Source organism: Chiloscyllium plagiosum, unplaced genomic scaffold (assembly GCF_037043375.1).
Source record: "Chiloscyllium plagiosum isolate Xiang-an unplaced genomic scaffold, Cpla_swu_hap1 HiC_scaffold_39, whole genome shotgun sequence".
Lineage (NCBI taxonomy): Eukaryota > Metazoa > Chordata > Chondrichthyes > Orectolobiformes > Hemiscylliidae > Chiloscyllium > Chiloscyllium plagiosum.
This window is the reverse complement of record NW_028270177.1, coordinates 30,715,577-30,737,346: the sequence shown is the minus strand read 5'-3', so window position 1 is coordinate 30,737,346 and position 21,770 is coordinate 30,715,577. Positions and strand designations below refer to the sequence as shown.

The 21,770-nt window shown below is 37.6% G+C and overlaps 1 protein-coding gene across 1 annotated transcript in view; it reads left to right on the top strand.

Moving 5' to 3' along the window:
* The window catches only part of LOC122541052 (RNA polymerase II elongation factor ELL), a 79,646-nt gene that overhangs the window by 48,790 nt on the left and 9,086 nt on the right, over positions 1-21,770 (top strand). The window contains exons 6-10 of the mRNA XM_087981202.1: positions 2,047-2,312; positions 6,845-6,972; positions 12,600-12,714; positions 14,147-14,642; positions 15,727-15,790. Coding sequence (XP_087837328.1) covers positions 2,047-2,312; positions 6,845-6,972; positions 12,600-12,714; positions 14,147-14,642; positions 15,727-15,790 — 1,069 coding nt within the window. The remainder of the gene's footprint in view (positions 1-2,046; positions 2,313-6,844; positions 6,973-12,599; positions 12,715-14,146; positions 14,643-15,726; positions 15,791-21,770) is intronic.

Below are 21,770 nucleotides of genomic sequence, written 5' to 3'. Positions count from 1 at the left end.
CAGCCAACGATACCCACCTCCTGTGAATAAATATAAAGAAACTATTTAAGTTCTTAATTCAACAAAATGTGCCTGTTGTAACCACACATTCAGCTGGTCTAATTTGTTTCCAGTTGAAATAAGCCCTTGTGATTTGTTGCAAACTGTTGGAAAACTAAATTGTGCCTGGTCTCACAATTTCAGTTGTGGCATGTTTTTAGGAATATATATTTCTGTTGTGATCATAGATACATTTTTGATAAATATTTCCTATTTTGTTATCATTGTAGTACATTTGTAAATGTATGAATTTCCATATTATGAAATATTGTTCGTATCTTCCCAAATAAATTAGTCACTAAAATGTGTAGAATAAAATATGCACTAATCACACTTTATTTACTCAACCTGCACATCAGAGTTTGTGCATCCTCATTCTGGAAACTGAAGACCTGTGGCAAAGTAGTCGCTTAATAACCTATATCCAAATTACAGAATACAATAATGATAAAGTCATTGTTCTACTTTTTATTGTTTTTACTGCTTTGCCAGTGCTGTCCAGTTAATTTGCTGAGCAGTTGCTATATAAATTAACCTGTTTCTGTTGGTTAATGTGAGAGCTGGGCTGCTGGATTTAGTTTTCTAACTAACTGTATCATACTTAACACTTCCAAAGTATCAAGTAATTGTGAGGTTTTGACCAAAGTATATTTTTCATGTACTTTGTGTACATGGCAACCTTAGTTTTACAGGAGGTAAGCTCAAAACGTTTAGAGCAGGGGGGTATTTGAGCCTGAAAAGAAAGAAGTGTTATTTTAATTACTTGGACTACAATGAAAAAGGCAACTGTGAAACCAACCAAATACTTCTCAATGTGGGTAAAAATAACAAACAATACGAATCTTAGTTGTTGTAGAAAGTACACCAAAGTAATTGTAGTGATGAGTTAGTATAAATGCTGATTAGTTTTCTTTTTAAGAAGGGGCTGCTCAGTGGCTAGCACTGCTGCCTTAGTGCCAGGGACCTGGGTTCATTTCCACCCTTTGGCACCTGTTTGTGTGAAATTTGCAAATTCTCCCAGTACCTGCGTGAGTTTTCTCCGGGGGCTCTGGTTTCTGCCCCCCAGTCTGAAGATGTGTAGATTAGGTGGATTGCTAAATTGCTTGGAGTGTCTAGGGAAGTGTAGATAGGTAATCATTGGAAAAGCAGAGTTACAGGATAGGGTAGGGGTGTGTCAGCATGGGCTGCTGTTTGGAGGGTTGGTGTGGACTCAGTGGGCTGAATGGCCTGTTTCCACACTATGGATTTGAGTGAATGTTGTCTGGACTTTTGCATAACGTGGCTCAGTGGTTAGCACTGCTGCCTCACAGCACCAGGATTGATTCCAGCCTCGGGCGACTGGCTGTGTGGAGTTGGCACATTCTCCCTGTGTCTGCGTGGGTTTCCTCGGGGTGCTCCGGTCTCCTCCCACATTCCAAAGATGTACAGGTCAGGTGAATTGGCCATGCTAAATTCACCATAGTGTTAGGTGCATTAGTCAGAGGGAAATGGGTCTGGGTGGGTTACTCTTCGGAGGGTCGGTGTGGACTTGATGGGCTAAAGGGCCTGTTTCCACACTGTAGGGAATCTAACCTAAGAGTAGAAGTTGGGCTCACTGATCTATTGCTAGCAATGGAACAAAATAATTGTAAAATGTACTAGAGCTGTAATTATAGGCTGATTGTCTTTGGCAGCAGCGTATGGTTAAGAATATTGAATAGAGGATAGAGTTGAAAAGTTTATTCACTAAACTTCAGCTCCTTTTTATAAAGAGTTGATAACTATTTCAATTAACTATTTCAGCAATATCTCAGATTTCTAATCATGTCCTACCTTCAGTGTAACCCAAAACAAACGCACCTGTTGCTCTTGTAAAGGTTGACCCTATGTTATTTGTCCTAAAATGTTGGTTTTTACTGCAAGTATACAGAATAGGTTTTATATGATAATACTTAAGGTAAATGAGTCAATTCAATAATAATTTTTCAGGTATATTTACAGCTTTTAAAATCCAGTTTTGTTTTCTAGGTGTTCGAAAGCCGGTCCATTTTCGAAAGCAAACTTCAAGCCCTGCTGGTGATGGCATTCCACTTCGAAAACACTCTCCTACCATGAATTCAGGCTTTGGTGTGAAGAAAACCTATGCTAGTACAGTTACCCAAAGACCTCTTAAAGATCGTGTCATCCATCTTTTAGCTTTGAAACCCTATAAAAAGCCTGAGCTGCTTCTATGGTTGGAAAAAGAGAAAGCAAATCCAAAGGACAAAGCTGAACTGTCTTCTGTATTGGAGCAGGTGAGAAAAACAAAATAGAACTTGAATTTCTGTGGTGCCTTTCCTGGTTTTAAGATGAATACCTTGTGTGTAACAATGTTCTGTTTGTCACTGTATGCCATTACTGAATTTATTTTATAAGATTGTCACAAATTTGAATGTGCTTCTCAATTTCCTTATACATTTCAGTCTTTCCTAATTTTGTGGAAAAGATTGCTTTGATCAACCTTGTATGCAACATTATTTTAAAATGTCAAACAACCTTTTGACTTTTTACAATTGTTTAGTAAATTCAATCTTTGAAAACCTTCAGTTTATAAAACGTATAGTTAACATTAAATATTTAAAATACACTGTTACTAACTCTTATTGCTGGACCAATTAACATGTTCTTATGCTGTGCTTACATAGTTCTTTTAGATGCTTTACAGTGATACAAAGCTGCTTGTGTCTCCTCTTGAGAGAATGGGGCAGGTGCTCTGGTGAAACTGAGTAAGGGTTTAGTTGAAATCTATTTTCAGAAGTTAGACATGCTGACATGCTATTAAGAAGCCTTAAGTGAAAAAAAAATATGTTGCTAATTGGTAGATCATATAATTAATTAACCCAAATTAATTTCAATGGGAATATAACCTGGAGGAAGAAGCTCCTTGCCAGTCGGAATATTTCAGTAACATTCAGTACTTCGCTGCAAATGTCATATGTTACCTGATAAGAGTCGCAATGGACACACTTTTTGCTATGCCACTTTTTTTAACTGATCTCTGCCAATTGTTTATAGTCAATCTGTTCCAAATCCGATTCAGATTCTGTTTTGTTGACATCTTCACAGTAAGAATGTTTGTGCATGTAAAATAACACTCCATGTCCCAACTGTAGTGCCTACTTAAAGAAATATTACTTACCTTGCTTGATCTGAATTAAAATCATCAGAATTTGATGTAGTCCTCTCCTGTGCCAATTCCTTCCTCATGCTTCTTAATGTTACAGTTTATTAGCATTTTTGTAATCGTGGTAATCCCAAAAGGTATCTGATTTTCACAAAAGGCAAAGTGCCTTGGGGCATCTAACTATTTGAAAAAGGCTATTGATATTGTCACCTCTATTACTCCAGCTCCACTCTCTGTTCAATAGTTCAATTGACCAATTGCTCATTTCTGTCACTGTTATGTTTCTGTTGTCCAAGATTGATATTAATTTCAAGTTTTTGAACTTCTTCCATTCCTGTTCCAATTCAACAATTCTAACTGATTTCTTGTGTAGTTTTAGAAAAATTCCCTTTCTCAGTCTGTGAAAACCCCATTGACACTCAACCCATTCACAAACCTGCTCCCTGATGTGAACCCTCTCAGATATTTAGCTTCAGTCAATGGATTCATTGCTACTGTCAAAGCAGTGATTTCTTTCTGTTGGCAGTCCTGTTCAAGGAAATCGACTTGCTGTCTCAGCTGTGGGCTGGACCCACTGCTTTAAGAACTGTCCTCGTTCTGTGGAAACCCTTCTGCTACCAGAGCGAGTGGCAGGCTCTGCTTACTGCCAAAACATTGTTTTTCAGCACTGAATTCAGATCTTAACGTTGGCAATTCATCACTGTGCCTTGTCTCCAAATCAATTCTGCAAGCCCCAGTGTCAGTTGCTAATTCCTGCCTCCTTTTTTCTTCTCTCCTTGTTTCCAAGATTGTCCCTTTCACTGCAAGAAGTATCTTTATTGTTATTTGCTTATATTTAAAGATGAAAGAAAACTGCCACCAGTCGTGTTAAAAGATTGATTCATGTGTAGAGTAAAAGTTACTGAGGAAGATGCTTTATAAAGTCATAGAGAACAGAAACAGCCTTCGGTCCAACTCATCCGCCCTGGCCATGTGTCTTGCAGAACAGACATTTCATAAGTGTATGCACCCTACAGATTCAACAACTAAAATCAATATATATTCGCTTTGAGTGATTATTGGAGATGATTTCAGTCAGATTTATCTTTGTACAAGTCATTCTTTGTTATCAGGTCCTGCGACAGTGCATATTGTCTTTTTACTTGCTGCGTTGAGTGTATTGGTCACATTCGAGCAGTGTTATGCTTGCATAGTCAGCATTACATTAGCATCAGATTGACCTTAGTACATCCTTAGAATAACAAAATTATTCAGAGCACTTTGAGAACCTATCCTTAATAAAATAAAAAAAATTTGAAAAGTTTTGAGACAAATAATATAAATAGTTTGCTTCTAATTAGTCTCCACCTATCAGATATCCAATCACTGTTTCCATGTCACAGAAAGGTTATAGAATATGCAGGACATTTGTATAAAAGCCTAATATTAAAAAAAAACAGCATATTATCCCATTAGTGTGATTGATATACTTGGAGGTTAGCTTGTTTTTGCACCAGGATCTGTCTATGTACCAAAGTACTACTTAATTGTTTTTAAGTCTGAACAGCACAATTGCATACTACAGTATTTGCAGTAATTTGAAATTGCTTAAATTGAACCATTTGAACATCTGAACACGTTAAGGAACGAGCCGAATAAGCTTGTATTGTTTGTGTTCTGGTGGAACCCATTTCTCATGCAGATTTTGCTAATATGAAGTTGTTTATTGTAGAGCATCTGCTAACTGTAAAATGACAATTATGCCATATGGAGTATCTAAATTCAAATACATATTAAACAGTTTGTGCAAAGCATGCACTTCTAACTACAAGATTTACTTCCTGCTACACAGCTTGTGTCAACATTTGGCGTTGATACTCCTAGTTAAAATTTAAAATCTACATCTGTTTGTATTATAATTCGAATAGCATTCTAAGCACTTAATGATTTTTGTGCCATGATTTGTTATCAATGTTTTTAGAAAAATTTGCTTCGGTACTATTTTTTCACGAAAGTCGATGTCTATTGTCAGACTAAGGTATTTTTAAAAATTTGTTAAAATATATTACGTAATGGTACGGAAGAACAATTTAGATTTATATGCGTCTTGGGCCATTAGAAAGTATTTTACAGCTGTTTAATTACTTTGGAATATAGTCCTGTGTTTTGTAGGCAAATACCACAGTTGATTTGTGCAGAATGCCACAAACAACCATGAGATAAATGGCCAGTTAATAAGTAGTTGAAAGAGCAGAGAATACATAACATTGAAGCATTAAAGCAATCAAGATGTAGCATAATTGGCTGACAATGCATAGTAGCCCCCTTTATTTTGAAAATCTGCTTTTAACTCTTTTTGCAATGTTTAAAATCAACCAAATGCAGTAATTACTATGTAAGCTTGTGTTCTCAAGTCATTTGGAATAAAGGTATTTATCACATGCTTTAGGGTATTAGTGAGTAATAACTTGATAGCTTGCTTTCAGATTAAGACCTGCTATGGAAGTGTTTCAGCTAGTCTAAATAATGCAGTAACGTTCCATTATAAAGCGTTAAGTGTGCATGATCAACCCGATGCAATGTAGCTGAATTTTAGCTGAACTATGGCAGTAAAATTTACTCTTTTTAAATATTGCATTTAAAAATTAGTGATTACTACGTCTTATCAGAACTTTGGACTGTGCTGACAATGAGTCAAGCAATCTTGCGAAGTGTATCATAAAACTCTTTAACTTTCTTTTAAATGTTTTAGTTGTGCTAAAATTTGTTGACTCTTAAATGGATGTTGTGTCAAGTTGACCATGAGTGCTAAGGGTTTACAATGGGTTATGGAATATATTACATCTGACAGCTGAAATTCTGGCTTCTGTAACAAGATATGAGCAAGCCACACTAAGCTGTCATAGATTTTGTTTTTTCTTTTTATCTGATCAAAGATGTCATTGCACACTTCTGGAGCAGGTAGGACTTGAACCTAGGCCTTCTGACTCAGAAAGAGTGACATTTGAATTGCACTACCAGACTTTTTAAAAAATTATTCATTGCTGACACCTGGATTTGAACCAGAGACGTTTCATTTCCAGCCTGAGGGTCTTCCAATAAAGTTATTTCGATGGTGTGGTCAGGCGTGCAGACAGTTACTGTGTTCCTGAATTGGCACTTCATGTCCTAATAACAATGTAAAAAGTAACTCTTGACCTTGGCATTTGATGTTTGTGACCTTAAATGTATACCCATAACTGACTCAAATAAATCACAATGCTCATTTATAGAAATATCCAAATTCAATGATCAGGACTGCAGAATGAGTAGTTTGCTGCAGTACGTTTTTACTTTGGAAAAATTGATTTCAACATGAAGTAAGTTTTAGTCCAATGTTGTATATTACTTTATACAGCATGGGAATGTTTTTTTGTGTTTGAAGAATGTGCTTGTTTATTTAATAAAATAAAATTGAAACATAACTGTTGTAACACCTATTCTGTTGGAACTGACAATATAGTACCCTGGAAGTTCACTATGTAGCAGTAAAAAAAAATCTATTTTGCATGACTTTTTTCTGCAATCATCCATGCGTGCACAGACTTTCAAATAAGATGACGTTAAAGTGTCAAATCCTGGTTTGGTACCAACTTGTTATTTGGTTACTTCGTTCTGACGATGCTTAGTATTTTCTCCGTCCAGGTAGCAAAAGTGAATGTGAAGGACAACAACAGCTATACGTTAAAAGATGAGCTCTACAAGGAAATCCAACAGGATTGGCCTGGTTATAGTGATGAAGAAAAACAATTGATTCGAAGACAGCTGATAAGGTAGACATTTGTAATTATTACATAAATCTGCATAGCTATGCTTTTCTCCCAACTCTAATTGCAAATTATTGAAAAATGTTTTGGGGGGAAAGGGAGAAGCACTGTCAATTTGGGCAAGGTTTTCAGACTTCACTTTCACCTCTCACCTAGACCAAGAGTCTGGGATTTATAAGCAAGTGCCGATCTGGATACATTCCAACAGCAATTAGGCTGTAGTTAATCTCCAAATATATTTGTTTAAAATGCACCAGTGGAGGCCTGAGCAGTGAAGTGGTTTATATAGATGTATATGTAGAGATGAATTAGGCATTGGCCAGACTAGCCAGTTCCACCTTCACAGATGTCATATCCAGACTACGCTTGGGTAATCTCCTGGGAACTCAATGACAATATCTCCCATTAAATTGTTTATCTAACTGATACAAAATGCTCATTTACAATATTATATCAGTCATTTTAACTCCGTGTTCTACACTGCTGTGGTGAAGCTGTGTTTAAACTGCTCTGTGTCATGACGTCAAGAAGCTCATTATCATTGTTTTTTTTAAGCTATTTTATCAAACAGATTTGTCACATCCATGTATGATTCATATTGACAAAATAGCAATGAACAGCAAAAATAACATCATAAAGAAAAGCTCAAAATTCATTCAAATGTCTAAACTAACAGTGAGCAGTCAGAAAACACTGCCATTACCAAGGAAACTAGCAATCTCACTGCAAATTATTTTCAACAGCATATTTGCCTTCCATCTCAAGTTTTGTCACAGATTCTCACCCACAATGCACTTTATAAGCCTTAAAACTACAAAATTCATGTAATTATTACTTTAATGACATGATAGTATTTTATTCAAAGTGAATACCCTGAATTCTGACTTCAGGTTAACCATCACCACCTCACATGCTCTCGCATGTGCATTTACACTCGGTCCCTCTCCATCTCCCATTCACTTGCTCCCATTCTCTCTCCCTCGTGCTCTATCTCTCCCACATGCTCTCTGTTTTTCAATCCGATAGAATCCATACTGTAGGTACTTTTCCGAGCTACATAGTGCCAGATAGCTGACTGAGCTAACTAGCTTCACCATTTTGATGGTATACCTTACAAAGTAACAACACAACTGATGAAACTGCACAAATATAATACATAGATCTGCCTTAATCATTGAAATCTAAATGCCTTTGTTTTGGTTAATTGACAAACTACAAGTTAGGGAATGCATGAAACTGTCTGGATTTTAAGCCAGTTTAAATTGGGTTAAATTATTATGTCAAGCAATAATACTTCCTTTGAAGATCCAGATTCACTCTGGAAGGTTTTCTGTCTTTTGTCCTTCTCTAATATCAGTACAATAATCAAATGTATTGTTGAAGTACTGTAAAGTTTCTTAATTTAAAAATTTAAGGAAATGAAGTAATATCTTGTTTGAGCGCCAGAAATTTAGTATACTGAGTTGTGAAAGAAGCTTGTAATACTTAGTTCTGCTACTAGTTCTAGTACTACTACTAGTTTTAGGGCCAGCTGTATAACTGTCTTTCTTGTGTGTCCAACATCCGCAATAAAAACACCGGAAAACCAGAACCTATGCCAAAATATGAGTCATCAAGAATATGAAGTTATAGTTTGCATGTTTTTGTCTGTCTGCTGTTTTTGCAGATGAAAGCCTTTTATATCTATCAGTGGGCTCTGTGGTTGAATTACAGTCCATAAAATCTCCTGCCTGGGACTTTCCAGTATCCATGGTTAGCAAACTGTGCTTTATTTATCGTAAAAGTCCCCTTTACCAGAAAACCTGCAATGCTTTATACCCGGAAGACATTTCTGTAGTAATTTGTGTTTGTCTGGATCTGGCGAGAATACTTAAGACAGTCTGCTTCCTTAGATCTCAGGAAATTGAGTAGAGATGTGTTGTTGGAATAATGCAGTGAACACCCAAAATTGTTATTGAACATGGAAATAGACCCTTCGGTCCAACCCATCCATGCTGACCAGATATCCCAATCCAATCTAGTCCCACCTGCCAGCACCCGGCCCATATCCCTCCAAACCCTCCTTATTCATATACCCATCCAAATGCCTCTCAAATGTTGCAATTGTACCAGCCTCCACCACATCCTCTGGCAGCTCATTCCATACATGTACCACCCTCTGTGTGAAAATGTTGCCCCTTAGGTCTCTTTTATATCTTTCCCCTCACCCTAAACCTATGCCCTCTCGTTCTGGACTGCCTGACCCCAGGGGAAAAGACTTTTCCTATTTACCCTATCCATGCCCCTCAATTTGTAAACCTCTATAAGGTCACCCCTCAGCCTCCGACACTCCAGGGAAAACAGCCCCAGCCTGGTCAGCCTCTCCCTATAGCTCAAATCCTCCAACCCTGGCAACATCCTTGTAAATCTTTTCTGAACCCTTTCAAGTTTCACAACATCTTTGCGATAGGAAGGAGACCAGAATTGCACGCAATATTCCAACAGTGGCCTAACCAATGTCCTGTACAGCCACAACATGACCTCCCAACTCCTGTACTCAATACTCTGACCAATAAAGGAAAGCGTACCAAATGCTGCCTTCACTATCCTATCTACCTGCGATGCCACTTTCAAGGGCCTATGAATCTGCACTCCAAGGTCTCTTTGTTCAGCAACACTCCCTAGGACCTTACCATTAAGTGTATAAATCCTGCTAAGATTTGCTTTCCCAAAATGCAGCACCTCGCATTTATCTGAATTAAATTCCATCTGCCACTTCTCAGCCCATTGGCTCATCTGGTCAAAATCCTGTTGTAATCTGATGTAACCTCCTTTGCTGTCCACTACACCTCCAATTTTGGTGTCATCTGCAAACTTACTAACTGTACCTCTTATGCTCGCATTTATATAAATGATGAAAAGTAGTGGACTCAGCACTGATCCTTGTGGCACTCCACTGATCCCAGGTCTCCAGTCTGGAAAAACAACCCTCCACTACCACCCTGTCTTCTGCCTCTGAGCCAGTTCTGTATCTAAATGGCTAGTTCTCCCTATATTCCATGAGATCTAACCTTGCTAATCAGTTTCCCATGGGGAACCTTGTTGCACACCTTACTGAAGTCCATGCAGATCACATCTTCTGCTCTGCCCTCATCAATCTTCTTTGTTACTTCTTCAAAAAACTCAATCAAGTTTGTGAGACATGATTTCCCACGCGCAAAGCCATGTTGACTATTCCTAATCAGTCCTTGCCTTTCCAAATACATGTACATCCTGTCCCTCAGGATTCCCTCCAATAATTTGCCCACCACCGAGGTCAGGTTCACTGGTCTATAGTTCCCAGGCTTGTCCTTACCACCTTTCTTAAACAGTGGCACCATGTTTGCCGACGTCCAGTTTTCTGGCACCTCACATGTGACTATCGATGATACAAAAATTTCAGCAAGAGGCCCAGCAATCACTTCTCTAGCTTCCCACCTGATCAGGTCCTGGGGATTTATCCACCTAACCTTCGAAGTAGTGCACCCTATCTGGACTTCCTTAAATTCTCTATAAATTCTTAACAGTGTTTATTGGAATGTGTCAATTTATTTAGCCAGTAAAAACCCGCATGCAGACATTTACAATTCAACGATTGAGTAAACCTATGTATCCTCACGATAGTTGTTTTAGTTGTCCTGTTGTTTTATAAGACATTCCACCAAAACATGCAATTAGTGTACATTTCCCACAGTCACACTCCCAGATTCACCTTTTGTTTATTTGATAATTAAATAATTTTGTTTCCATTAGTTATTGAGAAACTTTGTATTAGCATCTGGCCTAAGTTATTTGTTACCTGCTTTCGTGCTTGATAACTCTAATGCTAAGTACGCAGTTAACCTTTTCAAATATTTTTGAGAGTGTAACTAAACAGATTCTGAGATTTCATTGCTTTTCTTTACTGTTTAGTAGAGTTTATGTATATGAAAGTGAGGGTTACTAGCATTGGGAAATGGAACATTTTTCTATTTTGGTTACCCAGTGTCAACACCAAGCACTCAGTGTGGTTTCAGCATGCCTGAATACAGAATGAGCTTTTCTCCATGGTGGTAGACCTGAGTGGAAACCTAAAGAGCATTCCTTGACTGTGCCACTGCAGTGTTTTACCAATTCCTCTGGAAGTCATCCTGTTTGTCCTCCTTATTGAGTCATTTTGTGTGGTCAGTAATGTCAGACGTTACTGGTACTTCACACAGAGGCTGACACAAAATACATCTGCCAGCATATGTTACATTTTAGAGTATAAGTTTGAGTAGGTTCAGTTGAAACCATTTACTATGTGTTCTCACTGGTGATCTGATTTTTCTTCACATTTTGCTTTTTTTGAATATTGCCATTTTAAACATGCACAACAGTGTCGGACTCTAAACTATCTAAACAGCTGATCTACTTGAAGAGTAATAGTCTTCCTTACTGATTTTGCATAAAAAATTTGCTAACCATCTTGTGAAAATCCAGGTAAACTTTGTATTTGATTATCCAGTCCCTGTACTCTAGCTTGCCAGGCATTTCCAGTGGGTTTGCTAGGTATGGCCTTTTAATTCTAAAACTGTGTATTTATCTGTACTGCTTAAGTTTTCATTTTCAGTATCCTGTGCAATGCCTTCTGTACTTTCCTACCTATACTCAATGTGTTCTTCGCTGCAATCTGGAGCATTTGAACTACATTTGCTGTCTCTAGGTCTTCTGACATGACTCCTTTTTGTTTGTGAGGTAGATCACAGTGTCATTAGTTTCCTCCTCAAATTCTCAACAATCTATTACCCATCCCATCATGTTCGTCAGTAATCTTGTTAGAAGTTAAATATTTCTGTTTTTGTGAAGCATGTTGCTTATTAGCTTTTGTAGTCAAAACATCAATTTATTATAATGAAAAGTTGTTTTTATCCTATTCATTTTAGAAAGCAATTCTGAAAGATCCATCTACATTTGCCACATCCAAAAATAGATTCAGTAGTTTTATCACCTTGTCTTTGCTGAAGTTCACCATTCAAAGGAATTATGAAGAAAGATAAATTGACCACTATTATGACTGAATTAGGAGGGGTAGACTATTCTTTTCCATGGCCACCCCTCTCAGTTTGAATTTTAACAAGGTGATCGTGTCAGCTGTGTTGGGTATACATCTGTATAAATACGCACTTTTATATTTGTTTTATATAGACTGCAATATTTAGTATTATGTGTATGTATACTATAGTCTGTGTGTGTGTATGTGTGCACTTACTATTATAATAAACATAGATCATTATATATCTATCAAACTATCTAGCTCAGTATCAGAAAGAAATCCTCCAGGTTCCTGTAGTGCCAAATGAAGAACTAGCTTATTGCAAACAAAACTTACTTGAGCAAAAATGTAGCAATGGTTGACAAAAGGTTAAAGCTGTCCCATATATATACAGCTGTCTTTCTTGAAAACTAGTATGTGCACGCATACATGCCTTCCAAAACTGTATTAAAATAGCATTTTAAGGACTAGGAAGAAAATTGTAATTCATTTAATGTCTGTTTGGCTAATTCTTTTTGCAAGGCAATAGCATTCTAAACATGAATTGATAAATCTCTTTGTATACTTCAGACTAGCTCTAACCAATGTCTCCTTATTGTAGGAAGCGGCAACCATCTCATTCTAGTCAGACCAAGAGTTCTCAACTCAGTTCTCCATTCCAGAAGTCCTCAGGGGAATCTTCACCACAATCTAGCCCTGTCAAGAATTCTTTATTGGTATAAAGTGATATTTATTGTTTTTATGTCATTACTGTAATTTCCTGCATAACCTGCCTGCTGCAGGTTATGGTTTGGACGTTTGGGGAGCTCTTTTGAATTTTAATAGAATGATTGCCTTGTTAACATTTCCTTAACATTAATATGTGATGTTTTAGTGGGAACTGGGATACTTTTGAAAATGAACAAGCACGGAATTTGACTTAGTTTTAAGGTGAAACTAGAAATGAGCTATATATATTATCTGTGTGTGTAAATGGATGAGGTTGAAAAGGCATAGAATAATAGTTTATGTGAAAGGAAATGCATGATAGAAATTGAAGATGTTTGATTCAAATGAGTAAGGATCCAATTGTGTTTGGTGGTTATAGGATGTGTCTTTGAGGCTGTGTTTCATAACTCATGTAGCCTAAGCTTTTTAATTTCTGCAGTGCAGCAGCTGAATTTACTAAATCAGTTCTACTCAGACTGTTAGATATGACAGTCAAGGAAGTTTGACTGATGGTAGGTCTGGATTTTGAAACTAGTTGTGGTATTTGACTGGCTTTGTTACAGGAACATTGTTGCTTCTGTTATTGGCCCAATATTTAAGCTAAAACCAACCCAAACCAATAAGCCCAAGATTTTCCAGAATTCAGAGATTAAAATATAACTTTTAAAATAACCTTTTTGTAAAATTCAGTGCACCGAGATACCCTATTCACATTGGCCATTAAAATTGGATAAAGCTGAAACTGTTCCAAAGATATATGATCTTTTTACTTTTTTTGGATGGTTCAGTGTCCTTTGCCCTCCCCCAGAACTTTCTCTTCATCTATTACAATTAACTTCAGCAACTAACCACTTTAAAATGTGGTATTTAAACTAGTCTGTGTTCATTAAACTTAGATCTCACCACATGAATTGTGCTTGTCATCGAATTCAGTTTAACTCAATTTCTCCACAGATGCTGCCAGACCTGCTGTATTTCTCCAGCATTTTCTGTTTTTAAACCCTGATTTCATTGATTTTTTTTTTGATTGGCAAATTTCAAATTTGAAGTTGAAACTGAAAATATTTAGTGTTTAAACTTCATATTATTAAATTGCAGATCTCATTATAATGTCAAAATATAGCGGAAACTAGTGCTGCTCGCTGGCACCAGTACTGAGAAGCAGCTGCTCAATAAATTCAGAACATAACATTTGTGCCCTATGCATCATTGTCATCCCTCCCATCGTAAACACTTAACTGGAATTAAATTGTGGTTGCTACAGAGGGCCTAGTGAAGTTGGGTCAAGGAAGCCAACATGTAAATGGTCTCCCTTGCATATGGTGTCAGTAAAATATTATGTGCCTTCTATCATGACTACATGAGATAATATATTGCTGTAGTAAAAGGATTGCAGCTGTGTTCACTTTTTTAAAAAATAAAAATGTGCCTTTATTCCAGAAAAGACCAGTGCCTTTGGAGCGGATAGATTTGCACACAAACAAAAGAAGTAAAGTATTACAGTCCAAGGATCATCCACAGCCTGTTTTAAATGGACAACATCCTCATTCAACATGCCTTACTGCCACGGCAAATTCCTGTGTAACTGTTAAAACAGAATTCCAGCAGACTCGTACTTCACTGTCTGGGTGTCCAAATGAGTTTAATGAACCATTTAAAGAGTGCAACAATTCTTCAAGTGATGTAAACAGAAGTGACAAAGATTTCAAACGCAACAGGGATATTACTGGTAACCCCAGGAGCCAGGTTACACAGGCGAGTTTAGAACAGACAGCTTATCCTCTTAGAGAGAGTGCGGAGCTCTCTTCTAGTCACAATAAAAAGAAATCCAAAAAACACAAAGAAAAAGTGAGGCAACATGCAAAACCTGAAATAAGAACGTGGCGAAAGGAGAGTCCAGCACATCAGGTTGGAAATCTACGTGAGACAATTGAAGGTAACATCTGTGTCAGAGATTTTGAAATTGCAATGCTCCTACCTTTTGCAGTGTTCTAAGTCATTAAAATATCAGTCACTCTGGATGAATGATTAGAAAATGTTATCACTAGCTCTGAATCTTGTAGAGGTGGTTTTGATACTTCTCATTTTAAATTTTAAATGTAGCGAGTTTAACATAGCTCTTGATAACTGTTTGCTTCCTCCCAATCCTGCATCTGTGTTGATGAAGCTACTCTGGAAAATAGATTTTGTTAGGGAAAAGTATTAAGGAATACAGAGCTATGGTGAGTAAATGTAACTAGAATGTAGAGCTGGTGTTTTCCATTTGAAGGCTGAAGAGATTGGAGGGGTTGAATGGCCTATTCTAATTCCTGTGATCCTTGAAGTCTCAGAGACCCATAGCCAATAATGAGGGCATAATTAAATACCGATTGCTCAGTAGTAGGTAGGAGAGCAAAGGAAGATGGATGGGCATGAACAGAATTGATGAATATAATTTCATATGAAAAGGGCAAGACCCCTTAAATATATAATTGCAGCTTGAAGATTTGCTGCAGTCACAACAGCAGTGACCGGGGTTGGCACCAGCATGTAATTGTAAGTGAAATTTAGAGTATTAATTTTGAGTTAATGAAATGAGATTAACTATAAAGTGTTAATTTTACTGTACCTTTTCGAAAAGTATGTTACTTAATACAGCTTTGCAGGAATATCATTCAAATCTGGTAGATACTAACCTGTATGCTCTTCTGTAGGTTTGATAATAGGAGATTAATTACTTTTATTTCCAGCTACCTTAGCTGTTCAAATATCGTGTCTAAGGTTCTGTGAAATGTGACAGGTGCAGTATACACAAAGTGCATAAGCTTTTTTTGTTTTGTTGATTACTGGCAATAAATAACTATGAACATCCATTAACCCAAGCATCTGATGCCAGTGAAGTCTTTAAAAGAAATTGATCATACATTGTTACCAATGTCTATTACCAAAAAAAAGCCTTGTAATTACTAAAGGCAATTAGTAAGGTCCATTGACATTTAGTATTTTAGATAGTCAAATAACCTGTATGATCTTATCTACAGAGCATGAAACCACAAATACATCTGCAACCGCTAGTTCAACAGTGGAAATGCCTGACTATTTATTGTGAGTAGTATTAATTCAGTAAAAAAAAAAATTTGCATTAGGAAATTGCTATATTTAGTGAAGGTACTGTTTCTTTGAATCTGTAGACTAATGCATGTTGACAATAATTTTTCAGAAAATACAAAATGCTTTTGATCTGCACACTGAAGTTTCCCTAGTTTTATACAATGTGGTGTCTAAGCTGCATTGTTGCTCACAGTGCATCGAGAACTCAACTACTGACAAATCAAGTGCCAAAATGCAGTGTAATTCACAGGTTTGAAGGTGGAAGATCCAACTGCTTGCATTAAATTTTTTGATGTTGACAGAGAAGACAATCTGACCTTTGTGGATCCTCTCCAAACTAACTTACAACAGACCATTCCACAAAACATCACTGTCTTGAGTGAGCAGCAAAACTGTGCAATTATTCTTTCACCCAGAACAGTGGATTACTTTGCATGTTACTTATACTGTCCTGCAGTGCGTTTTAAAAATGGTAGTAAGTTGACCATTTGATTATCTACATGAGGGAAGGAGGAAAAAAGACACACTTAGCGATGCTGCTGTTTTAAAATATAAACACAGGGTTGAGGCCTCTTTCCCCCATTCTGAGGTACAGCCTTGTTCTGGAATAATTTAATCATTCTTCTTCAGACTTCACAATGACTAACAAGTGGACAAGTTCCCAGTTTCTAGTTTTGATTTCTCCTTCAAATTCCTAGTTGTTAACTGTGTAGCAATGTTCGTTTATTTTAAGATTTAGTTTTTGAAGACTTGTGTTGCCTGCTTTCAGTTGATATCCAGAGACTTCAATAGACTGGATTGTGTTGGTTAAAGATTTTCATCAAGTGGGATTTATTCCTGTAGCAGTTGTTCATGCTGCTGTCCATTGATGTTCTTGATATGACTGTCTTGTTTTCCCTGGTGGCTTGATTAGCAAGAGACTTGAGCAGAGGTAGAGATTCTATTTGGTAATGACCATTTAAAGATGCACTGGCTGAATAATGCATTGTGCTATTCAAACCTCAAGGGAAGAGGCATTTGTATCTCATGAGTTGTCATTTCCTTATCTGGTCATAGATTCATTCAGTATGGAAATAGACTCTTCGGTCCAACTCGACCAAGTTTCCTAAACTAGACATAGTTCCATTTACCTGTGTTTGGCCGATTTCCCTCTAACCGTTCCTATTCAGGTACCTCTCCAAATATCTTTTAAATAGTGTAACTGTACCTTCAGCTACCACTTCCTCTGGCAATTTGTTGCACCCTCTGTGAAAATATTGCCATCCGATCCCTTTTAAATTTTTCTCTTCTCACCTTAAAAATGTGCCCCCTAGTTTTGAATTCCTTCACCTCATCTATGCCCCTCATAACCTTAAACCTCTATGTTTCAGCGATAAAAGTCCAGCCTACCCAGCCTCTCCTTATAACTCGAACTGTCCAGTCCTGGCAGTATACGGTAGATCTTTTGTGAACCTTTGCCAATTTAATAATATCCTTCCAATGACAGGGCAACCAGAACTGCACACAGTACTCCAGAAGTGGTCTCACCAATATCCTGTACAACATTAACATGATGTCCCAACTCTTATGCTCTGGTCTGAGCAATGAAGGCAAACCTACTAAACGCCTTAACTGATCTGGTGATCAAAAAGATGTTAGTAAGCAGACTTTGTCAACGAGTCTGCTATCCGATGATTCCACTATTAAGTGATCAAAGGATCTATGTGACGAACTGACTACAATATGCAGTTTGATGTTTTTTGCTTAGGAAAGCCTAGTTTGCAATTTAAAATTGCACTAGGATACCCCAGATAAATGCAAGACATTTGGCGTCAGCTAATTGCACCTGCTATCAATTATTCTTCAACTGCAGGATTAGGTTTTTCTGTAAATATCAGTTAAATCACTGCTTGGCGATCAATCTTTCTGTCAAAGAGTAGTAGTAAACTGGATCTATCTTCCCCAAAAATGCTAGGATCAGTTGAGAAAATTTGAAAATTGGAATTTGAGGCTGAGGACATGAGATACTTTTGTTAGGTAAGGATAGCACTGGAAATGGAGATCAGGGAGCTAAATAGATCTGACAAACTAAACATTGGTGATGTTGCCGAATGATGGACAAAACTGCATGAAGCTGAATGCTGTTGTTGCAACCAAACTGGTGACTCTGTACAAATTGCTTTCAGCATTAAACTGGATAGCTGTGTTTCAGCCAGAACAGACCCAATGGACCAAATGGCCACTTTCTGTGCTGAAGGTTTTGATGACTCTGTGCTTCAACAAATTGGATTAATTGGCAGGAGACGGAGTGGTAGTGGAGGATTCTTTTTATGGGCCTGGAGGCCTTTCGCCAGTAGTGTTTCACAGTCATCGGTTCTGGATCCTCAGTTTGCCATTTGTATTTATGGTTTGGATGAGAGTATAGAAGGCATGGTTAATAATTTCGCAGATGACGCCAGAATTGGTGGCATAGTAGACACTGAAGAAAGCTTTCTAAGGTTACAAAGGGGCCTTGATCAAATGTGCCAATGGGCTGAAAAATAGCAGGAGGAGTTCAATCTGGATAAATGTGCAATTGGATTTTGCTACAACAAACAAGGGTAGGTTTTATGCAGTTAATGGTAGGGCCTTGAGTCGAGTTGTAGAATAGAGGGATCGAGGGGTGCAGGTACATAATTCTTTGAGGTTTGCATCACATATAGACAGGTTGGTTAAAAAGGCATGTGGCATGTCTGCCTTCATTGCTCAGTCCTTTGTATGATTTGGGAAGTCATGTTGAGGTTGTACAGGACATTGGTGAGGCCTTTTCTGGAATACTGTATTCAGTTCTGGTAGTCCAGTTGTATGAAGGATATTATTAAGCTGGAGAGGGTTCAGAAGAGGTTTACCAGGATGTTACCGTTTATGGAAGGTTTGAGTTAGAAAAAAAGGCTGGATAAGCTGGGGCTTCTTTCACTGGGGCATAAGTGTTGAGAGGTGACCTGATAGAACTTAATAAAGTAATGAGAGGTGTAGATAGAGTTAATGGTAGTTACTTTATCCCTAGATTAAGGGATTTCAAGACTGCGGGTACGTTTTTAAGGTGAGAAGAGAGATTTAGAAAAGGCAAGGGGGGCAAATTTTTTATACAGAGTGATTCATGTGTGGAATGAACTTCCTGAGGAAGTGGTGGATGTGGGTACAATTAGTGTTTACACGACATTTGGATAGTTACATCAGTCGAAAGGTTTTGCAGAGATATGGGCCATGAGCAGGCATTTGGAACTGATTTAGCTTGTGATTATGTTTGGCATGGTCTGGTTGTCCAACAGTGTTTTGTGCTGTCTGACTGTATGATTCTGTGGTCCTTGGGTTCATATTGATCAATGAGTCTTCTCTGTTTTTAAGCCTGAAGGGTTTTAAAACTTTATCTTGTCTTTGCAGATGTGGGTACCAATTGCAAAGAGTAGATGCAAATGAGCACAAGTGAGAAGTAATCGAGGTCTAAAACTCTGGGGAGCCGACTCCTTATAGCCTTTGATTCACTGTTCTGCACAGCTGAACAAAAGGCTGTTGGTATTGGTTAGTGTGTTTAGATTGGTCTACGTTCCAGTTCCTCCCTCGGTTCTATTCAATTTTCATGTTGTCCACTTAAAGGTAATTTGAAAAAAAATCACTGTAGACTGCTTCAGTGAGACTAAGGCATGACATATAAAGGTACTCTGTGTAAGATATAACCAACTATGTTTATATGTCTTCCTACCGTGGCATAAGATACAATCAATGAATGCTGAGTGTGACTGTATTAAACTATCTATGTTGGCTAATAGCCAAATGCCTACAATCAGGGTCAGGTACTCAAACATTGTCTGCCTCTGACTTGGACTGGGGTGGACAAAGTTAAAAATCACTCAACTATTGGTTACAGTCCAAATGTTTATTTGGAATCATTAGCTTTCAGAACATCACTGGCGCTCTGAAAGCTAGTGCTTCCAAATAAACCTGTTGGACTGTAATATGGTGTTGTCTGATTTTTTAACATTGTCTGCCTATATTCACCCAATTGAGGTTTTCAAGATCTCAGACAGAACTCACTTCAGGGTCTAATTACCTGTAGCTAATCTCTTCCATGGCAAAGTTTGTTTGGGGAACAAGCTACTTCTGCCTTGAAATACTTGTCTTTTTAATGGAGGGTTTCCAGGTTAGGAGGGCTAAGAAAGTGGGATGTCAGGCAGGGGTCAGAGGGCTGAGGAGGTTTTATTTTAAGGTGATGATGAAGCCCTGACTTGGCACCTGTATAAGAAGTAATTCAACAGGTGCAATTCCTAGTCACTGTCTAACTTCATCTGACATTACAAGACTGGATCATCGAGACTGTTTTGCCAGGTACCCATGCCAGTAGGATGAGTGAATGGCACCACAGTATTTTAATCAGTGTCCTGAATCTGCCAAGCTATGTGTTAAGTGACTCTAGGGTTACACAGCCAAAACATTATAGCTTATATTGCAGATGTGCATTTTTTTTTTGTTTTTAGTTTAGCTTCTTTCTAGTGTTTTGTTTTTCCTTCAATTTTATTCTTTTGCCTTGTTTCCATGATGGTGCAGGGCCCTGAAAGCGTGTGATTTCAAATAAACCTGTTGGACTACACTCTGGTGTCATGTGACTTCTGACTACATGAAAGAAGTCACAGGCCTGATACTGAATCTTTTGAGTGATGCTGAAGTCAAGCGGTCCATATTTGTATTTTTGGATACTTAGATTTAAATCTGGATATTGATGAAGGATAACTCTTTTTACCTTTATAGCTACCATCCTTCTCACTGACTGCAGGGTGCCTTTGTTCACAGTGCATCCTCCTTGTGCCCATATGTTACAATGGGATGGCTAGGCTTAAGGTTGAGGCATGCATGGTGCATATACCGAAGACGCTGTTACGTCTTCTGGGGATAAGAACCGAGGCTTTTGGCAAGTGAGAACATTAGAGTTATCCTAGGCTTTGGACATAAAGTGACACTTGTGTCATAATGTCCTCATGTAGATGGATAAATGCATTTGTGTCTTTTATTCATTCATGGGATGGGAGCTTTGCTGGTTAGGCCAGCCCAGACAGGAGGTGAAAGCCATCTACATTGCTATGGATCTGGGAGTCGTATGCAAGCCATATCAGTTAGTGACAGCAGATTTCCTTTTCCAAGGGACATTAATGAACCACATTTTTATTTTACAACAGTTGACAGTGGTTGCCATTAGACTAGCTTTTTTTTAATATTTCAAATTTTTATTGATTTCAAATTTCACCATTCCATCATGGTGGAATTCAAAACCATTTTCCTAGAAGATTAACCTGGGGCTCTGGATTTCTGGTACAATGGGAAATGAGGAAAATGCTCTTGGAGTGAATATTGGGGAATTCCAATACAATTGTCTTGTCTCTGCTTAGTTACATTTAGTCTTTGAAATGTTAACTGAATGTTTTTGTTCAATGACATCTAGGAAAGTAGCAAAGCTTTATTACTGATAAACTTTAAGGATATAATGCCTTTGATTTTCTTTCGCTAATTTTAAAAGCAGAGTCAGTAATTTTAAATTTTATTTGCAAAATGTTTTGAAAGTTTGTATGGTGACTGGCTGTTTTAAGCTTGTTTTATTGAACTTCCTTTTTTTTGTTGACTTTCTTGAACTCAGCTGTGGAAAGCACATGTTTACTACTTGATGTTTCATAATTGAGTGGATTAATACATTTTTGCAGAAGTGAATAGAATGATTGTCACAGACCCCTGTAATAGATTCTTACTGGCTAATTCCAGGGATCTAGTCTACTTGAAGGAAAAAAAAAGCTAGGCGCAAGTTTTGAGAGCATTTCTCAGGAAGACATGATCTAAATATTCTATGCTGTCCTTCCACAGTACGAAGGCTTGACCTTGGTATGGTCATTTTGGGTCTTTGTTCTGTCAAAACCTGGTGTCATCTGATGTTTCCATCTTGCAGTATTGACTGTCAATATTTATAACACTG